The sequence below is a fragment of the Mytilus trossulus genome, chromosome 6 (genome assembly GCF_036588685.1).
Source record: "Mytilus trossulus isolate FHL-02 chromosome 6, PNRI_Mtr1.1.1.hap1, whole genome shotgun sequence".
Classification (NCBI taxonomy): domain Eukaryota; kingdom Metazoa; phylum Mollusca; class Bivalvia; order Mytilida; family Mytilidae; genus Mytilus; species Mytilus trossulus.
In genome coordinates, this window is record NC_086378.1 from 54,765,885 (window position 1) to 54,789,121 (window position 23,237).

A 23,237-nucleotide genomic window follows, 5' to 3' on the forward strand; every position below is an offset into this window, starting at 1 on the left:
TTGTTGACTTTTATACTGTAAGATTCTTCACTTGTAACAGATTCTGTGCATGTTCATTCCTAATTAATTAACATTGTTACTAATTGAACTTTCTTGTGATTCTACCATGAGGGGGGATAGGAGGGGTCCTGATCGGGAAATCCCAAAAACTTAAATACACAAAATCCCGAAATCCTGAGGTCCCAAAATTCAAATAAAGAATTCCCGGATCCCGAAAGGGTCAATCCCCAAATCCTGAGCTTAAAAACACCTGATCAATGAGTCCCGATAAAGGTCCTATCCCCCCTCTACCATGGCATGCCTGATTGATATTGAGTTGACATTAACAAAACCTGGCAAAACTTATTCTGAAATACAATCTGTACTGATGGTGGCATTTTGTTGTGTAAAGTAACCTGGAACTCGCTCAGTTTCAATTACTTTGTTAAAACCACTACCATCAGTATATTACTGGTCCCCTGTGTCATTGATGAGCTAACAGATAATAATAAGGGTAACAGATCTTAGTAGTAAATATTGCATAAAGGAAAGCACAATAGTAACATAAAAACTCAGATATCTAATAAACTATATCTTAATACATGATTATACTTTTGATTTTGTATAAATATTTCATAAACAGAGATCTATAAATAAAGGCTGCTTTATATTGTCTGAAGAGCTCTCAGACTTGAACAAGTAAATTTTATCACAAATATAGGAATAACTTGTTACATTCCGGAGGCCATATTTATTCAGATTCCAACTCTCACAATAAACAGGTTGATACATGGCATTTATGAGAGTCAGTTTGTATATTTTTCAAAGAAAGACTGATTCAGTCTGTTGGACTATTGAATATGACCATAATACTTTTGGAAAAAAACATGAAATTAAGGAATAAATTTAAATAATGATTTGTCACCTACCTGGCTCTTTGATCAATGATATCTCGATAATTAACAATAACCATGGGTAAAACAACACTTCTGAAAATAGAGAGAAAAAAACATATGACAAGCTATTGGTTAAATTACACTTCTAAATTATACACCAACTAAAGGGAGAGTTACATAAACAATCATTCAATCCCTCAATAGCAAGGGCAATAACTCTTGTAATGAATCTATTGATAATATGTCATCTTCTCTTGCAAGGATCAAATTTTTGCTGTTAAGAAGAAGTCAGTATCTAAAATAATTTTGATGATAATTGCAAAAAATATTGAATGCAGTTTTTAAAAAAATGATTGAGGACGATATTTGATGATGCACTGGAGACAAAAAATATAAACTTAATGTTGCGTAAACATAAATACTTGAATTTCACTGCAACAACAGCACATTTCTACAAATAATTTCAGACAAGCAATCAGAGTATTGCATGAGAAAGATAATACATATGTATCACGGTATTCCTATTTTCTAACAGCATATTTCAATTAAACAATATTCATATTTTTCCAAAGATTATATATAACCCTTTCAAAATGCAACAATGGTTGACCATGGTTAACATTGATAACCATGGTCAAAATCATGTTTGGATGTTCTTTACACCATGATCAGCTATGGTCAAGCATGTTTTTTTTTACTTCAGACCATGGTTGGCCTTGTGCAAACTTCCCGTTAATGACCTTGGTCAAAAATGTTCAACCATGGTCAAATATTATTAAAGCATGGTTAAACTTCATATGGTTGGGAAAAAAAAGTATCAATTAAGCACTGTTACATATTCAAATTCCTTTGGATTTATGATGTCTTTCTGATTTTTGCTGTAGGAGAAGCAAAAACAAGAGTAATAATTGTCAACACATATAAAATTGATTAACTTGCATTGGCCTTTATAAAACAGAAATATTATATCAATTCTTTAACTTCAAAGGAAAAAAGTAAAGGCTATCAGTATTTCAAAGGATATTTATGTTTATCTTCTAGAAAATTCTTAATATAATTTGACCTCGGTCATTTCAAAAAGTCAGTAAATGGTCTTCAGATAATTATTCCTCAGGTCTCTATCACATTGATACCAAAGCAAGCAATAAAATTCAAAATCTATAGGTTCTTCCTAATTCATCATATAGCCAAGTTTATAGCATATAAACCTTAAGCTTACAAATAAAAAGCTTTTTAGAGATTTCTCATGTTTTTTATGGTGTTCTTAATGTCAAAAGATGTAATAAAAATTCTGTCAGTATCTAGACTAAGCTAGCAGATTATAGGACCGTCTATATACTTTTCTATACAATATATCTGTACCATGTTAGAAAATGGCCAGAAAATAATTTACCAAGAGCAATTAAACATTTCGTCAGACAGTATTGACCACTAGATGTCCACCTCTTGAGTTATTGTACCGTTATCATCTTTCTAAGGTGGGCATTAAAGTCTTGACCAGTGTCCATATCAGAGTTATTACCTAGTTCATATCTCATTATCAAAAGTTAATGATGATAATTACCTCACAAATTATGAATGGAGTGGAAGGTTTTATTTAACATGTCCTGTTTATATTAGTATTGATTCTGACAAAAATAGCAATATAGCTTGAAGTTAGTGGTCACTTCCAGTCAGCTCTGGACACAGAAGACAAATGGACATGCCAATACTTGGTCAGACTATTCAATACAGCATCAATAAAAATGTACAGACTTAGACAAAAGTTAAATCTCTAAGGGATTAACGTACTGTCAACCCTACAGACTAAAGGTTAATTCTGCAATGCGGTTTCATCTCTTATATATATATACTGGTGTTGTATGATTGTGAAAATTAAACATAAATAATAAATGTCTCAATTGTAATAAAGTGAACATAAATAAGCTAATACTCATAAAGCTAACCAGAGAAGATGTCTCAAAATTAGGATGAAATTTTTACATAATATAGTCTGGATATGTCAGAGGATGGGATTTGGATTATGGATCGAAATAATGTTAAAAAAAATCCATTTGAAACTAACCATTAGTTGAAAAAGAAAAGATGGTGAAAAAAATAAGGATAACATTTTAGACTCATTTGATGCTAATGGTAGCAAAATGTGGCAAATTTTTTTTGTGCTTGATCGACAATATAGATTAGATTTTTTTCCCCTGGAAAAATGTAAAAAAAATCATCTGGAAATTATAACATATATCTTTGTTCAGTTGTCATTCAAATAAAAGAAATGAAAAAAACAAACATCTGTCATAATTCTAATGAGAGTACCCTCTGAATTGTTTCAACAAATGTTTCATAATTGAGTTTTAATTTGTCCAATATTTATTGATGAAGAACTGCAGCACAGTTTCAAATATTTATTAACCTCATGATGACTTGGCAATTCTAAAATGCTTAATTTAAAAAAAAAAAAAAAAAAAAAAAAAAAAAAATTGAAATAGCATTTGCATCAATATTAAACAATTAAATCCTATTTTTACAATCTCAACATGGACATTTTTTACTAAAGAGTTACGTTCTCACCTTTTACATTGCTGATAGAAATCTTTAAATTAGCTTGTTGAAATAGTAAGAAACAGAACTAAAACTACTGCATCTTTAAATAACCTAGATAAAAATCTTTTTTTAACTACACAACACATGTGAAATAACAAAACTCTAATTAGCCAAATGATACATATCTTTTTAATTGGACATATTACTTCTTCAAGTCTGAAGATGAATAATTCATAAAAATTCATGTTCTTTTTTGCGAAGTTAATATATTCATAAGTAACATTCTAGTCTCAACCCAATCTATTGTATCCCTATCAATATCTATATTCGATTTGTTTCTGGTTAAAGTGTCCGATTGTTAAGTAAGTAATTTCATTCTCATCCTATGTTTGATTTTGACCTTATGCTATTGTATTTAGACAGTAGAGCTGAGTACGACATCATCAAAAATGCATATTTTACTGTAAAAAAACGATGTAACTTCGTACATATACACATCATTACACTTATTCTTCTAACAAAAATACATTTCTCCTACTTTCAGATAGATTTCATTTTTTTTCAATCAATTTACAAGATTTGTGTCAGAGTTTGTAACATCCTTTAAGAACAACAGATTTTCAAGCACAGGGTATGTTGGATAACTGGTTTTTACTTTTTTTTACTTTAAAGTTAAATCTGGCCTTGAAGGGATAAAACTTTGTTTGATTTAGCACAAAAATCGTGCTCGAAACATGAAATCCAGCAATTTGATTGGTTGATTTTCAAGTCCGAGAACAAAAATCAGGCTCGAAAGTTTTATGACCCTGAACTCACTCTGACTGTAAAGAGTGTCTTCTATCAAATTTGTTAGTGAAAACTGATTGATTGATTAATTGTTGGTGATTAACACAATTTTCCACAATCTTGGCTTTAGTTAGTAGATCATGCAAAGAAACTATTTCACAATTGCTTATTCTGTATGTACCTCATGGTCTCAATGTCTCAGAGGAGCCTCTAATTCAGTTTTGGCGAAGGTCGTACAGTGAAATATAGTTTTAAAATAATCTATATCATTTTTGGTGGAGCATTGTGTCATTGGCAATTATACCACATCTTTTTATTTTAGGATATATTTTTTAAGATTTGTAGGTGGAGAAAGTCAGTGTTAAGTCAGTCAGTGAACTACAGACACACACTTCAGCATGCCATGAATATCGGAGAGAAAATCATCATCCTTTCGTTAACTAGGGCACATTTCTAATAATTAAGGCTTCAATTCAACAAGAGATTTAAAAATTTAAAAATTTAGCACTACTTTCATTGTTCACATTACCGATTTTATCTATGAACCATCATAAACTAGAAATCAAGACATTATTTTGGAAAAAAAAACCTTCAAGGATTATAGGAATGAAAAGTTACGTAACTTCATCAATTATGAATTACTGTATCAATTCTTAATTCAAAAGGAAAGAAAAAAATACTAATACAGATATCAAAAAGTTCTTGATGTAAAAAATCACAAATACTTTAATAGTGATTTTATGTCTTTTGATGATAAACACATATTTGATTAGTAGCTGTGCTAAATCTAAGCCTGTTATCTTATTATAAATAGATGTAGAAATATTTTATACTTCAAATAATGTTCTTATAAATATGTTTTATAATAAACTTTAATGTTTTAATGGTATATCTCGCTTATAATTCTGTGTAAAATGCCTCTTTTCTATATCTATGTATTTTTAAACTAAAGTAATGTTGTATTTATGTTATTGAGAGATGTAATTCAAAGTAATAAGAGGTGCAGTTATGATGCATTGATCATAAACATGATAAATAATTAAATTATTAATATATATGTAAAATTTGTTGTTTGGGAGCTTGTATTTAATTCCACTCACCCCTGCTAATAGAAAGGTGGCCAGTTTTTAAAGAAGCTGTAATAGGAGAGATCATTGTCTTACCATTCAGGATTGGAGATTGGTTAACTTGAATTGGTCAACCATGCCTGAGGTCAAATGTACCACAATCATCATCAGGTCACAAAGGTAGAAAAAAAACATGTTATCATACTGACCATTCAGTCAACCACTTAAAATTTGAGCTTATCAAGCATCGACAGATGTATGACCATGATTGACCATAGTAAGAACAAGAATGTGTTCATAGTACATGCACAGATGCCCCACTGGCACTATAATTTTCTATGTTCAGTGGACCGTGAAATTTGGGTCAGAACTCTAATATAGCATTCAAATTAGAACAATCATATCAGAGGGAACATGTTTACCAAGTTTCAAGTTGATTGGAGCTCAATATCATCAAAAACTACCTTGACCAAAAATTTAACCTGAAGAGGGACAGACAGACGAACTGACGAACAGATGAACAGACCCTAAGACCAGAAAAGCTAATGCCCCTTTACTATTGTAGTAGGGCATAAAAAATGGAAAACCATGGTTTGACCATGAGCTAAATCATCATGGTGAGTGATGGTAACCATGGTCAGAAAAGTGGAAAACCATGGTGTAAAACACATCAAACCATTGTCAAACAAATTCAACTATGGCTACATTGACAGGGGAACTGTCTTCATGCAGGAAACAGCCTTCACTCTAGTCAATCAAGATTGGAGTCATACCTTGCCATGAGCAAAGCTCGTACTCACAACTTGGTGTTTTCAGGCTATACATAATCACTGTAGATATGAAAATATGAGTTTTATGTCACTTTCAATTGAACGTTCTATTCCCTGAACAAAAAGACATATAACTCTTTTTCCATTAATCGTTAATTTTTCATCAAATTTCAGTTCTTTATCTACAAATATATCACTCATAATTTCTGTATAAAGCTTAATTAAATCTATTTCTCAAAATCCTCAATTGGTTTTCCATGTCAAACCAAAATTTGGAGATTTAAATCAAAATTATTATATTTTATTTAGAGCAGGTCATTCATAGCAATTAATTTATAAGGGAGATAATTTTATTGAATAAGAATCATTTCCTGATCAGAATGGATCAATGTAAACAACCATCTTAATGTTATACTGACCACCAATTTATTTTTTATTCTTATTTATTTTAATTTGTTTTAGGAGAAATTCCAGGCAATAATCTCCTATATAAATATTTAAACTCTGAAAAAACCGACACTTTCGGTATTTAGATGAATTTTTTCTCCAAATGACCTTAGATCTGCTCTGAATAACCTTCAGACTTAAAGTCATAAGAAACCTCAAATCAAAAAAAATAATGGATATGTGTATTAAATTATTAAATATGTATGTTTTTTTATAACTCAATAGATTGTTTTCATTACAAAACTTTAATATGTACATAAACTTTTTTCAGAAGAAAATTCTTTAATTTATTCATATTTAGAAGAAGTTTACTTTATTTTAATTGCTTCCTTCCAGCAAGCAATTCCCCCCCCCCCCCCCCGACATATTTTCCATATGCAAAGTGACCTCAGTGTGATCCATCTCGTAAAAATCCATGCTTTTTTGTCAATTGTTGACAAACACTGGTGACAATCGTTAAACTTTGGCTTTAAAACACAATCTTTAATTACCTGCCATATTTTCACAACAACACTGGAAGGTTGGAAAAAATTTGACGATTATACAAAATTTACACGAACAAAAAAAAAAATGATAAATTTGTGCACACTGCATGTTTGAAGACTAAGTTTATGATGTTTGTTTGCATTAGTTCAAGAATTAGAAGAACATTAGTTTTCACCGGTCACTCGTTTCTTATGACTTTAATCAACCATTTCTATCACTTTTTTAGTGTGATGTAATTTTTTTTAGGAGCATTGGTAATTTTATACATAATGGCGAAAAAATTTGCATACAAGTGTAAATACATCTATTCAGCGTCTTCTTTAAAAAAAATATCATTTCCAACAGCAGAATTTTTAAAAAAAGATGCTAAATCGGCTAGAAATAACTTGTCCTATATGCATCCTTCAAAGCAGTCCAATCCCTAAAATCTGTTCCACGATCCTAAAATCAGTTCCGCAGAAAATAAGCAGAAGCTTTATAAGGTCAATGATTAAATATTTCCATCAGATAAATTAAATTAATTCATATCAACGAAAGTTTAATGAGGCTTAAAATTAATGTTGAAATTAATCTTTGCACTTTTACCAAATTTAGGTTCTTAAGCCTAAGAACAATATATGGATATAATTCTGACATTTTACACAGGTCCGTTAATAAGCTTAAACAACTATGGCTGCAGACAAATTGAAATGAGGGATAAAATTATCCTTAAATCATTAATTTCGTTTGTCTCTGACATTTCTGAGCATATAATTTGTGAAAGAAGCATATAAGAGATAGGACAAATTTGTTAAACTGATCATCTTCTTTAGAACTAATTCAAATTAGAAAAAAATGCATTATTTCCAGGAATTTGAACAACAATTCATTGTGTGAACAAGATCGAGGGACAAAATCAGTTACTGTGATTAAACTAAAGGCAAATTATCCCAATTATGCTAAATTATAAAATGTCAGGACTCATTATGATAGTTTTCTTATATTATTCCAAGTCAAAAATTTTCCAACTTCCGTGTTCCTTCTTATAACTGGGCGTTCAACTTTAAAACCTTTTCAATAAACAGATAGTGTTTAGTACTTTAATTTACTTGAACTTGAATATTTTTGGCTATTCTTTTCAGGTCTATCTTGATCATCTAGCTTCTAATATGTCTATACTTATTTAAAGATCCCTGCCTTTCAAATGTTTGGAGTTCAGCCTTCCTAAGGAAGCCATTAGGTAAATCCAGAAGCAAATTGGCAATGAAATTTAAGTATTACTTTCACTGATATCTGTCGCATACAAGGATTTATCATTTTTTTGTTAATGTTAAAATGCCTAAATCAGGTCCCCTTGGTTAATTCCCAATATTTCATTCATTGTTTTTCCTGTTTGAATGGTTTTACACTAGTAATTTTGGAGCGGTTATAGCTTGAAATTCTTTGTGAACCAGTGAAAGCTCTGTGTTGAAGAAGGTACCATGACTTACACTGTGGTTTACTTTTATAAATTGTTACTTGAATGGAGAGTTGTCTTATTGGCACACATACCACATCTTCCAATATTATCTCTAGTTTAATTTACCCAATAAAAGACCTATATCAATTCCTCTTTTTTTTTCTTCAATAATACACTTATCCGTTACATTTATAAAAGAGGTGCCTAATAGTCCATGGTAGAATTTACTGCAAATTAGATTTATAAGCCAAACATCACAATTATATCAATTCCCATCTATAAAAGTATGAATATTGGTTTAAAATTGATTCTAATGAAACAGTTTATCTATAACTACCATTGACACGAATGAAATAAGTTCTCCATTATATGTTTTACAATCTAACCTAAGTTAAGAACACTTGTCAGCTAAGAAAACAAGGACATATTGATCCAGTTACATTGGAAAAAACATAAATGAATGTCTAAAAACTTAGGAGAATAAATTCAGAAATTAATGCCTCGATCTTGTATACTAAATAGATATAAGAAAATGTGGTATGTCAGTGTCAATGGGACATAACTCTCCATCCAAGTCCCAATTTCTAATAGTAAACCAATTATAGGTCAAAGAAAGGTCTTCAACACAGAGCCTTGGCTGAACAACAAGCTAAAAAGTTCCTGAAAATGACTAAGGTCAAACTAAGTTTGCTTTCTTTTCCTACACTCAAATTATTCAAACGCACCTAATGGAAAAGAAAAAGGTTATAAATTATATGGCTACACTTCATGCAGATTAGTCTTCTTTAAACCCTGTGCAATAAGTTCAGCATTGAGACACCAAATAATTCTAACTGATACAACTTTGGTACTCCAGAAACTTTAAAAGGATTACCATATTATTACTGTGTAATCTAAGCAAAATATCAACTAGATGTCTGGTGTTTAAGCATATTAAATGTTCATGACATTTCCTTAGTCATTGGGTTGTCAGTCAAACAGAATAAAATGCAAATTCAATCTGTTAGTCATCATTATACACTTACTAAAAATCAGATCAATATTAATGCAGGCTTAATTACAAAAAGAGTCCAGACAACTGTATGAGTTTAGAAGGTCAGATTTCTAAGAACAGACATGAATAAGTAAGTTGTTAAAAATATAGAGAAATGCTTTTTTTTCTCTGAAAAAAGAACAATGAAAGTAATTGACCTAAATAAGAAGACACAGTCCTAGTATTATGCAAATCAAGAAACAGAAAAAAAAGTTTTATCAAATAGATTTTCCACTACATTCTAGAAACCTTAATGTAAGCTCTGTGAAAGAATATATAAATAGTTGAGTTCATTCTTCAAAGTCAATTTGAAAATACATAAAGTGTGCATCATTTGATCAAAAGAATTCACAAAAACTAAAAATCTATAGATGCCCTTCTCTGCTCCATATCTATACAAGTAAGTCAACTTAGAATCCAAGCTTTAAATCATTTACATTTAAATTCCTTTGGATCCATCTGAAAATACATTATCTGTATGATGTAACAGCTTAAAGGAAAGATGATGCTTGCATTGCATGGTCTAAATTAAAGCAGAAGATATCATTCTGATACCAAGTTTTGTGAAAGAAAATCTTTAATTTGTACACTGCAGCCAACTGATAAGTACAACCAATAGACCACGGACATCGAATGAGTGCACATAGAACTCTGATAAGGAGCCCATGAAATGGAAAAACTATGTAAGGATAATTTGTTAAAGTTATAATTTACAAGAAATGAATCGAACAAGAAATTCCGTTTACTGATTTTTACATCTTTACGAAGAAAACAACACATTTTCATTTAGTAATTCAAGTCTACAAATTCCAACACGCCACTAACCTTTATTAATTTTCCCCAAGTCAAAATCTGACTTAATTAATATGATGAATGAAATCTGATATGAACAACATTCAGAAGTCAATTAATAATCGGCTAAAGAAATCTCAAGGTTTAGACCCTTGGTATCCAGAATTTATGGTAGTCAATTAATATCAGTGTAGAAATCAAATTATCAATAATCCAAACCTACATCTCCATGTAAAGGGTTAATGTTATCATGTTTTTACTTTCTATAATCTTGTCAATCAAAATCAAGACAAGAAATACAGAGAAAATCATCCTGTTACAGATCAGACTTCAGACTTAATACATTCTTACAGCAATCAAAGTACTGCCAAAATGCCTGAACTTGTTCAATCTATTTTTATCACATATTTTTAAAACACTCATTAATTTTAATAGTGTTGTTAAAAACATAACACACAGGGTAAGGAATATTTTGGAAAATCTAAGATACTTGGTCTTACTGAATTTTAAGATGTCATGTATCTTTTAAAACATCTAATTGCAAAATGTGAAACATCGAAATGTGAAAATCTATTATAAAATTGAGAATGGAAATGGGGAATGTGTCAAAGAGACAACCCGACCATAGAAAAAAACAACAGCAGAAGGTCACCAACAGGTCTTCAATGTAACGAGAAATTTCCGCACCCAGAGGCGTCCTTCAGCTGGCTCCTAAACAAATATATACTAGTTCAGTGATAATGAACGCCATACTAATTTCCAAATTGTACACAAGAAACTAAAATTAAAATAATACAAGACTAACAAAGGCCAGAGGCTCCTGACTTGGGACAGGTGCAAAAATGTGGCGGGGTTAAACATGTTTGTGAGATCTCAACCCTCCCCATATATAGACTATGTTGATCGATTGTTGGTTCATTCTGCTTAATGATCAGTGGCAAACATTTTGTATGCATGTTCAAGAAAAGACTAAATTAACAATCAATACAATACATGAAGGAACTAAGGTCTGTGTAATAGAGGTTGACAAAGATGAAAGATCCTGTCCTTTTGAACTTTACCCTACAGTTAGTTGCTCTCCATATCTATAACAAGGTAGCTGACAAAATGTCTGAATACCACAAATGAAGTATAACACTTCGAACAATCCTACCGAACAGTGTGGTTGGGACAGAAAAACATAATTCTTTCCTTCATATGTTCATCCCCTGAGGAAGAAATACCAAATTGATTATCACACTGCAATATGATTGTAATCACATAATGATTTCAGTTAATTTTCCCTCAGTTCCTTCAAGACATATTCTAAGCATGTAATGGCACTGCTAATGATGTAAAATCACAATTATTTACAACAATTCAAAAAAAATGTGTCATCCATTAAATTTTTAAGAGACCTTTAATATTCTATAAACCACAATACAGGAAGGAATTTAGACACATTTATCAGTCTTACATATATCAAACCATAAACATGTTATACCTTAAATGTTGAAGTTCAAAGTGCTTTAGTGTTAATATTTGACAGAAAAAAAAACAATGAATGCTGTTTCTTCAACTACAGTAACAGCAATAAGAGGGAGAAGCACTGTGGATTCATTTATTTTTTAGTGTACCAATTTTCGTGGATTAATGAAAACTTGTACATTTTCGTTGATATCTACTCAATTTCGATTTTGCCAAAGTCTGCATATACCATGTATACTGAACCTTAAGAAAATTCATTAATCATTGAACATTTAATTTGGTGGTTAGCCTGTACCCATGAAAATTGGTATCCAACGAATTATAATGAATCCACAGAACATCTTCATCCTTCATTCTCAGGTGGAAAGTTGTCTCACAACATAATACCACATCTCATAATTTTTTACATTTTCTAGTTCTGAAGCCTCTTTTAATTATGTATTTTAGGTGAAATCATTTTGTTGGGCTGCTAACTCATTAATATTTATTATTATGTAAAAAAAAAGTCAATAAAAAAAAAATGGTTTATAAAATTAAATACTATTTACCTGCTTTCATCTTGATTCCATTAATTCTGACGGAGATTTAGGCAGCCAAAAATAGGTGTTAATATAAAGACACAAAACTGTTAATATATTGTACTGGCCAAACATACAAAACCATCTGCGATATGATATTACCAAAAATAATGTTGTCTAAATATCACCATGACATTATATATTAGTCTATATATTTTCAAAATTGACATGTTATTGTTGTCACACGGAGATATCACAGCGGGAGATGGTAATTCTACAGAGGAGAGCTTAAAACAAATTATATTCTTAATTCTGTCCAAAATTGACATGAAAATTAAGAATATACAAAATTTCTTGCTTATCTGTACGAGTATACATTGTATAATTAGTTGTTGATTCTGTTATGTGTAAAATTCCCTTTTAATAACTTAAACATGAGTTATTCATTGTTGGAGCTTTGACTTTTGTAGGCAGTTGATCCTTCTCTGCAGACTCCCAAAACAGACTTATAAAAATTTGAATTTTAAACTTAAATCCAATTTTTTTCATGTTTAAACATTTTTTAAACATTTTTATTTAGGCAATAAACATTTTATGTTCTGTCCAAACTGACAGTAAAATTAAGAATATAAAAAAATATTTTGCTTATCTGTATGAGTATAATTAGTTCTGTAATGTGTGGTAAAATCCCTTTAATAAGTAGCATGAGTTTTTCATTATTATGGCTTTGACTTTTGTAGGCAGTTAATCCTCGTCTGTGCGACTCCCAACACAGACAAAATCAGTTTAAACTTTAATCCAAGTCTTTTTTTATTATTTAATCAGATTTAAACAATAAAAAATGGTGTTTTTTTCTTTTAAATCTGACATTTACATACACTTTTGACTTTTTAAGATAATCTGAACATTAACTACTATATCAGAATAATGGGAGACAACTCTGTCAAATAAGCTTGTACATTTTTTTAAAGGCATCAATATAAGCTGTAACCTAAACCACTATTTCCCTTTGGTATCTTTCGTCCCTCTTTTGAGAGCCATTTGTTCCCAATTTTTTTTTTTAAACATATAGTGTCTGAAAAACTGTTTTGAATGAAAAGTTTCATAAAAATATGACTACATTTCTATGTCCCCTGCAACACATTCCAGGGTGGACTATTACTCAGGGTTGCACCATTTCAAACTATCTTCTACTTTCAAAGTTGACATTTTTTTACAATCACAATATTTCTTGAGCATTGGTTGTCAGAGTTTTCTGCCCATTACACACAGTCCCTCTAGTGGTGATGAATAATCATTGCCAATTAAGTCTCATTACAGAATTTCAAGTGACACACTTCACCATAAACAACGAAATAGCTCACATCAAACTTTTAAAATATGTACTTTTATTTGTAACAAGACTTCAAACTTCTTGACAATAGGCTTCAATTCTGTTGACTGTTGACTGTTTTTTTCTGTTAAAAAGTTTCAAAAGTGCGTTCATCATGCAAAATGAAAGCAATTTCCACTCCTAATGTCTTGGAATGATTAAATACATACAGTTTAATGATTAAATGTTCTGTTCTTATACAGTTTTATGTTTTTGCAATTTAATTAGTGACACAATGATATAAAGATGTCTGCTTATTTCAAAACCATTGAGGCACTTCTAAAACACTCCAATTCAAAAGATAAGAGTCAATATTTTCTTTAGACTTTAAAGTAAGTCAATTCTAAACATTCTTTACTCATTGCTAAGTAACACAAACAGCAAACATTCATGCTTCAAAAAAAAAGAACTTATTGAATTAATTCTTTTTCCCAATAGAAAGGTCAGATATGTTATGTTTATTCAATGTTTCAGCGCTTTTCAAAGGGCAATTAACTCTGTAGAAGTTTCAGCATTTAATGCAGAATTTCAAATTAACCTATTTTACATAATTTCCAAACAGATATTTATTACTTATCATAGAGTCCCATAATTATTGAAGACATTGGTTCAGAATTCGTTCCTTTTTTATCCCTTATTAAATTGTTATACATTTTTTACTTTTTTTTAAGTTCATTAAGGGTCATCAAAGGATTGTAAGTAAGTGTTTTTTTAAGGGAAACACTGTAAAACCCACATATATCTGGTGCTAAATGAAATTAAGTCATTTACTTATGTCTGCCATTTGATTACTTACAGTATCTTCTTTTTTATGTACTTAAAAATATTATGAAACCTAAAAAAATATATATCTTGAAAATCTCAACTGAAATGAAGGAGAGGATGTTTTGAGACAAATTTAGTTTGATAGCAGATTTCTTGAAACATCTCAAACTTTTGATATAACACTAAGGAATCTCATACAAAACTCTTAAGAATGATAAATGACATAACAATCTAACACCATTTTTTAAGGGCATTAAGTTTATTTTATTAAAATCTATGATAGACAATGTATTCTTTCCACGTAATTTATATCGTTTAATAAATCCACAATCAACCGAATCCATACCAATCCCCAATCTAACAAAATAATCAAATCCTATTTTATTGACAAAAGAAATTAAACAAAATTTCAATTAAGCAGAGAACACATTTAAATGCAATATTTCTACGGTTTTCAGATCCCTGACAATCCCCTGTTTGAAATCAATTTAGCCGATTCTAAAAACGGGTGTTACGAAGTGTCGTCTAATGAGTTGGTACTGACACTGATTGTTGGTTATGTAACAACACCTCTTTAGTTAATTTATCATTGCCTTCTGCATTACTAAGCATTGATACAATACAAAGCTTTAGCTAACAAGTATGACAAGACCTAATTCAAAACAGTCACATATTGGTTTCAATGTAGAAACCTAAGGTATTTTAAGCTACCACGTCTTTCAATATCCAATCAGAATACTCTGAGATTTGCAATGTAAAAGAAAAGATATAGAACATTAAACTTATCAAATTATTGAGAAATACCTAAATTCCATTGATGAATATAAGTGCAAAAAACATTTCTTCTTCACTTCACACTTATAGGCCTTCAGGTTGCAGTCTTGTAATTGACTGCTCCATAGGCTTACATGTTAAACAGCTGATCTTTGAAAATAAAAAAATAAAAAATGCTACATAGAAAAAAAAATTCATGTTCATATCATGCATGTACTAATGTGAAATTGTGATTTAATTGAAAAAAAAGAGGGTGTTGCCACGAAGAATAAAAAGTTACGCAATCCTGAAGTCAAAACATTTTTTTCTACTTTCTGTTTGCTATTTTTACTAGGCCGCACCACTTCCAGTAAACATGATATCCTTCCACTTTCCTGGATTGATATCCCCAAAAGATGCAAGATTTTTTTTAAAGTCTATATATATGTTTCAATTCAGCATAAACCTATAATCAAACAGAAAAAATTGAGTTCAGAAAAAAATTCAGAAAAAAATGCACTATTTTGTTTCCCTCCATGTTTTGACATGCACCGGAAATTGGAGTTGTAATACAAGACTGGTACCTTCAACATTCTCTAAATTTACCAAAAATGTTCTATCATACAATATCTCCTTTTATTCATTACTCTTTAAACAGTGTACTTGAGATAGAAAATCATGGATTTTTAACTCTGTACCAAACTTTTCAGTGACCTAATAAGTCAGATTGACATTTAACCTAGCTCAGGACACACCAAAACATCAATAATTTTAATTGTCTATAAGATGGAAAATAATTTGTCTGAAAATAATAATTTTCACCCTGATATTAGTCCTAGAATTTGAAAAATTAAAATTTGCCAAGTATAGGTGTATGTATCATGTACATAACCATCACTCTGTCAATATTAACATCCCATTTCACCAATCAATAATACGTATGTACGAATGTTGTTCAGGTCCTTCATTTAAATGTATAAACTACCAGGAAACCCCTCATCTCTACAGGATCTTTACAACATGAAATTTGCATGATAAAAAGTAGTTTTCATCCTGTTTGCACAACACTCTAATAACAATTGTCAATTTATTGTACTTTTGAAAAAAATATTCGATGCATCTTTTAATCAATGAAACAGTAATATTTTATGCTGTTGCACAGCAATCGGGTCGTTATCTTTGAATTAATCTAGACAAATAATTCTAATAAAGACAATTAAATTAATGATTATTGCAGGTAACAAATGGAGGTGTGAATCATCCAGAAAACAAATAAAAGCTCTGAAGCGCTAGTTGACAAGATGAATTATAATTTCAAGTATCATACAAAGCCAGCTGTTGACTGAAAAAGGCCTTCAGCTTCGAGAGACCACATGTATCACAATTTCATGTAAAATTTATTTCAGAACTATAACCCTGGTGAGCATCTTTGAACATTACAAATAGAAATAAGAATATAGTATATTAGTGACAACTAGAGAGAACTTTCCATAAGATTTTGTATGATTGCCAATGAGAGAACTATCCATAATTGATATTAGAAGATATGGAGATAAGTGCAGGCATTTGTTTATGTGGTCATCATTGGCATTTGGTTGGTGATCAGTGCCATTTGGTAATGTGGTGATCAGTGGCATTTGTTTATATGGTGATCAGTGGCATGTGGTTATGTGGTGATCAGTGCCATTTGGTAATGTGGTGATCAGTGGCATTCTTTAATATGGTTACCAGTGGCATCTGGTAATGAGTGGCATTTGTTTATGTGGTGATCAGTGGCATTTGTAATGTGGTGATAAGTGGCATTTGTAATGTGGTGATAAGTGGCATTTGTTTATGTGGTGATCAGTGGCATTTGTAATGTGGTGATAAGTTGCATTCAATAATGTGGTGATCAGTGGTATTCCGTAATGTGGTGATCAGTGGCATTTGGTAATGTGGTGATTTGGGCCCTTTCAGTATTAATGTGGTGATCAGTGGCATTTGGTTATGTGGTGATCAGTGGCATTTGGTAACGTGGTGATTGGTTGCATCCGTTAACAGGTGATTTGTGGCATCCATAATAATGGGGTGATCAGTGGTATTCTGTAATGTAATAAGGAGGAAAATATGACACGATTCTCACTACAACAAGACTGAAACATATCCATGGTTGTCTGTGACACAGATTTTCTATAACAGTCAGCCAATTTAGAAGGTTCATTGAGTCTGTGTCTGATTGATATACAACACACATCTAATGTATAATTTAATTTGGTATACTATTTTTTCCGATTTCCCTATTACTGTAAGTTCTATGATACTTATCTTTTTTTTTTAACAAATCGGTCAATACTTATTTTTACAGTACAGTACAGCCTAGTCTATATTTGGAACGATTATGAAACCATTATCTCCTAATCTTGCATTTTGTATTGTTATTGTTTATATTTGAATGTTTTTACTATTTTCCCACTGAAATCACGTTTATCGTAGAATTCCTATATCATGATCTTTAGAGCAGCACAATATAAAATCCTATCATATATCTAATATTTACATTATATATTATGGTATAAAATTAATGAACTGACAAAAGACAATTAATTATCAGGCTTTGATTTCATTTTCTCATTTGTTCCCAAACCGTTTGTTTGTGAGACAATTAACCAACTTAAAAAGCAAAATAATAAATTTAAAATCAATTATTCATATTTTATTCTACATTCGCGTAGAAAAAGTGCAGTTGTGAGTCTTTTTCCATCGCCATTAAAGTCACAAGATATAAATGATTAATTATGAAAGCTATCGCAGTCCAATTTAATAAACTTTAATTGTGTTTCATTGTCTTCAATCTTAACAATATTGGAATTTCCATTTTACAATTTTCCTTGCATCTCTAATCTTGCGATTTGTTACACGAAACATTACTTTGAATAATTTGAAAAAAAAACTTTTAGTGAATATCGAAGGCTGAAATGTTACATAACCTCCCCCAATGGTTCTGCTCAATCTAATTACATGCAATTATGACTTTATCAAATCTATTATTCATGCTGAAAACTTAAAAAGTAATTACTCCCGTTTAATTATCATTTCACCTGGTAGTTAGCATTAGAAATAATGTAACACTGTGTTACATATATGCTAATGTAAATTGCCTATAAAAATAATAAAGTTTGTCCTGAAAACTGTGAGCCTAATTAAATTTTGCTAAAAAAGTTCTTTATTCTCTTGCAGGGTTGCTGCCTAATTGACAAGTACACTGAATATTCTTTAATTGAAAACAACACATGTACTAAATGAATGCATTCCATCTCATCTCCTCAATCTTGAGCAATTTTAAAGGATGACTTTATTTCAGTTCATATGTTAAGATGTTTTAAGGATGCATTGGGTTTTAAAGGTGGACGGATACACACAGTAAGACAAGATGGACAGATAGATGGACCAGGTGGACAAACAGACAGACTATACATGCTTCCTACATATTTGTAACCCCAAAAAGAAATTTTGAGGAGGGATAATGAACCAACATGTGTTTTAGTTAGATTCTTGCAATTGTAATAATGTTAAAAAGTCCTGCACATGCCAGATGCTACTCTAACTCTATTATGTAATTGTAAAGAAGCTACATGTTATATTTTAATCTTACATCTCATAACAATATAACTTAATTTTGTCTCTATTGTACCTGATCATAAGGTTTATGTGCATGTAAACTGTTTTACACCTGTTTTAATATCATATGGTTAAATCATCTATACTAATAAAGGAAGAGATCCATTTCATTGAGCCCACATCTCCTCTGAAACAATATATATATATATTTTTTTATATGACTTAATAAATGCAGTGTATTGTTCTTCCTAAATTTGTCTTTGAAACAATCTTTTATCCACATAAAACACCATACACCTTCATGCTATTTGTCTGCCATTACTGGATATCACACAGATTCCCATAAAATTTTGACATCATAAAACAAAATATCTGACACCACAAAGGGAAAGTGATTGTTGTATGCACCAAAAGTTCAAGCGGCTGGCCGGGTCAGCAGAGATTGGCAATAAGGTGTATTTTTTTATAAAATTAAACCCAATTCAGAGTCCAGATAAGGCTGAGTTTAACAATTTGTGTCATACGCTTTCGTGCATGCTCAGTAGACTAACTTTTTACGTGTATTTAAAAACTCTTTGTTTCAACACTAATAGTAATATAAAAAAGAAGATGTGGTATGATTGCCAATGAGATAACTATCCACAAAAGACCAAAATGACACAAACATTAACAATGAGCAAAGCCCATACCGCATTTCAGCTATAAAAGTAATGCCCATTTGTATCCCAATGTTAATAGCATCTCTAGTATATTACAATATTTTCCTAAATAATAGACATCCATCTTTATTGTAAGAGATAATTTTAATACAACAGTATTTCGTGCTAAATTTCAATAAATTTTACTCTGAGTTATATAACACGTGTACTCAAATTAAGTTTGAGTCCTTGATAACTTCAATTAAGTAATAATCAAGACCTAATCAAGTTTAGGACTGTCGATGCTTTAATACAAAAGTTTCAAATACAAAAGTTACATTAAAATAAGGTGCTTTTTTATTTCTTTTATTTGTAGTTTCGTTGAAATTATTAGATTTCTAATTAAATTGACAACTGCACTGAAATATTATTTACACACACTTTTTACACAAAGGAATATTCAGTATGCGTTTGTTATAAATGCAACATTTCTCCTGTGAATTTTTAAACCTATCATTTGGAAGAATATTTGATAGGACATGGCAAATATATCATTTAAGGAAACTCAAAACTACAATTCTTAAATCAAATTCTAAACAGTCTTAGTGCACACACTGAATTGTCTGGCCCACTTTTCCTATGAATTTATGTTGAAAGTCTGTGATATATATGAAGGTTTTACTAAAAGTATCACATGTATACACTTAACATTATCTATGTTCTTTGAAAATGAGGTCAAGGTCAGATGAACCTCTCCAGACAGTCAGACATTGTACCTTTACAATCATTCAATACACCAAATATTGTGGTCCTATTGCTTATATAGTACCTGAAAATCAGATCAAACTACTAAATCTTTACATTGACCAAAAATTGAGAAATATCATACCACAAAAACTAAACATCAGGTGTCCAATGAACAATGACAATGATGACAATATATTTTACTCAGGTAGGTCAAATAAACTATGCTAGTCTGAGCCTGATGTACAGCTTACAATCATTTCATGCATCAATTATAGAAATCAACAGATAGACCAAAGCACAAAATCTTAACATTATCCAATGAACCATGCAATTGAGGTCAAGGTCAGATGAAACCTGCCAGTTGAAGGGACCAGAAGGATATGTTTCACAATTTATTCTTAAAAATATAATACTGAAATATAATCATCAATAAAGGAGAGATATTGCAAGAAGAGACCCAAGTCAAAAAATCAATTAGCAAAGCAAGCTATGAAATGCAGGCTGCAAACAGACGTGACACAAATACTCTACCACAAAATGATCATAAAAGAATCTGCATTCCTATTGATACTGATAAACACAAGATTGTTGTTCTGAACTAATTAGATGCTTTTTTATTGTTTTGGCTCATTGTCTTTCAAGATCATAAAAAGGTAGCATGAAAGAAAACAATAACTTAAGCATTGGTGATCAAAATGTTAAGAATTCTGCTTCAATCATATCATTTATCACTTCCTATTGTTTCTGCATATAATAAAACATAGCTCTGACTTTCACCATCTTTTTTAACCAAGCCATAATATCTGTTGACATAATCTGTGTTTATCCAAGTTCTGCATCTCTTAGATTCAACTGTCTTTGATAATTCAAGTGCAGATATACTTAATGCCTCAGTCAAATGTTACACTTTATACTTTTGTGCTCCAACTTTACATAGGGGTAATATTTTTTGATTTTCAAATGTTAAAGCCTAGTTTACCATTTTTCACCGGAATAAAACACAAAGATAGCAAACATTTTGAAGAAACCAAGACTAAAAAAATGTTCAATACATCTTGTAAATGTGTCTATCAGTTTTATACCACTCAGGGGCGTAGCTACACAGGAAGCACAACAGCACGTGCATCCACGTCGTTTTCAAAAAAAAAAAAAAAAAAAAAAAAAACAGGAGAGAGAAGAGAGAGAGAATTTAGTTGGTCCATCGGAATTGGACAGTGTGATGTATGTATTATCTAAGACTATGATGATTACAATATTTGTTAAAAGTTTGAAGACTGTTTGTGTCTTTTCTTCTATCCTGGATATTAGTTTACAACCTAGTTACAATTTAAGTGTTCGAGTCCTGCAGAAAAAGATTGTAGCTCCTTATACACTAACACGCTTCTGCCTGCAAATTGATTCGGCATGCAAGAAAGAAATGGCTATTTAAAAATTTATAAATTGAATGTTAAAGGACACACCTGTGTTCTCATTTTTTTAATTGATAATATATCATTAAATAACTAACGACATTTGGTTTCAAAACATATATTTTTTTTGAGATTATGACAAAATCGGAAGGTAACTTTATGTATCTTTTACAAGACATGAATTTGTAATACTCAGTCTAAGACATGTAGTTTTGAAGCACATTTTAAATTAGTGTAAAGTTCATCAGTTTGGAATGAGATTTACCAATCGGCATTATAATTATTAGATCCTGTCGATATCGTTAAAAATATGCCGAGGCAATGTGATCGACAGGCTACCGGGGCCAATCAACATGCAACCATGCCAAAACAGTATTGGAAAGTCTCATTATCTTTTGCGTTCATAGAACATATGATAAGGGAACTGGTGAGTGGAGTCGCATCAAGTATTATCAGAATATCGCTTCTTTGCGCTGTATCTGCTTCATCGGGTTAACTTGTAGGAAATATCCCAAACGAACAAATCTCAATATTGTCTGAAACATACGAAACTAACCTGACATGTAAATTTGACGAATTCAATGCATAACACGTACGTGCCACCCAAATTTGAATTTCAGATTTTACTGCTCATACTTATAAGCCTAAGATTGCAACTGCCTTAAAGGCAAAGGTGACTTTAATAATGCTTGAGATGTTCTGTCAAGGCATCTTTTTTTTCCTCTAAAAAAAATTATAGTTTCCGAAATTTTGATCTGTAGCTTTTCTGTTAAAGGTTATATATACCTGGAAAAGTGTGTTCTGCTCACTTGCTGGATAATGTATGCCTCACATGAGAACAACCTTGTTTCTTAAAAGTTAAACTAAAATTTTCAGACTGTGAGCAACACTGTCATCTCAGGGCAAATCCCCCTTTGTGAAATCAGAGCCAACAAACTCCCTCATCTTTCAAATCAAACATAAACTTTTAATATATCTATTCTATTTCTTTCAAAAACCTCGAACAAAACATAATAGACCTCCTATCATAGACATGTATGTTCTCACCATTGAAATATGAGAACTAAAGTGAGTTCAAAGAGAAAGTGGAATGCTTAAGTATTTCATATTTCATCCAAGATCTAATAATAATGTATTGTCCTAAGGTTAACAAAAATGTCATATAGCATTCCCAAACCATATAATAACAAATACAGATAAATCATAAAAGACTTGTTGAAGGACAAAAAACAATCAGTCAGGTGACCTTGAGACAACATTATACAAGTCTGTAATAATGGACATCTACAAGTACAACAGAGAAATGTATATACAAACTGATTGACTTAATGAACTAAGTTGATTATGAAAGTGCTAATTAGTTCCCATCATCACATTAGTTTCTAACGTTAATTACAATTATTTTGTTCTTATTTTTTAGCTCTTTTCACTGGAAGTACCGTTGAAATGAAAGATTTTAGAAAAGATACATCATGAATTTTTTATTTAGCTTAATTTTTTGCTATTTAAACTAACCGATTGTTATAATCTTAGTTGAATATATATATATATAAGTTGAAATTTGCATTTTTTACAACTATAAAGTTTTTTTAATTTAAAAACACAACTATATTTTGCATGTGAGTTTAGAAACTATTAAACTAATAATTAGGATCATCCATCTTTTCTAAACCTAACATTTTAATGTTAGAGCTAAAAATATGGACGAAATATTTGTAATTAGCGTAAGAAACTTAAGA

The 23,237-nt window shown here is 30.7% G+C and overlaps 1 protein-coding gene across 4 annotated transcripts in view; it reads right to left on the reverse strand.

The window, feature by feature from the left end:
• The window catches only part of LOC134721547 (protein turtle homolog A-like), a 104,611-nt gene that overhangs the window by 64,527 nt on the left and 16,847 nt on the right, over window positions 1-23,237 (reverse strand). For all 4 annotated transcript variants that reach the window (XM_063584641.1, XM_063584639.1, XM_063584640.1 and 1 more), the window contains exon 2: window positions 909-968. In XM_063584641.1, coding sequence (XP_063440711.1) covers window positions 909-968 — 60 coding nt within the window. The remainder of the gene's footprint in view (window positions 1-908; window positions 969-23,237) is intronic.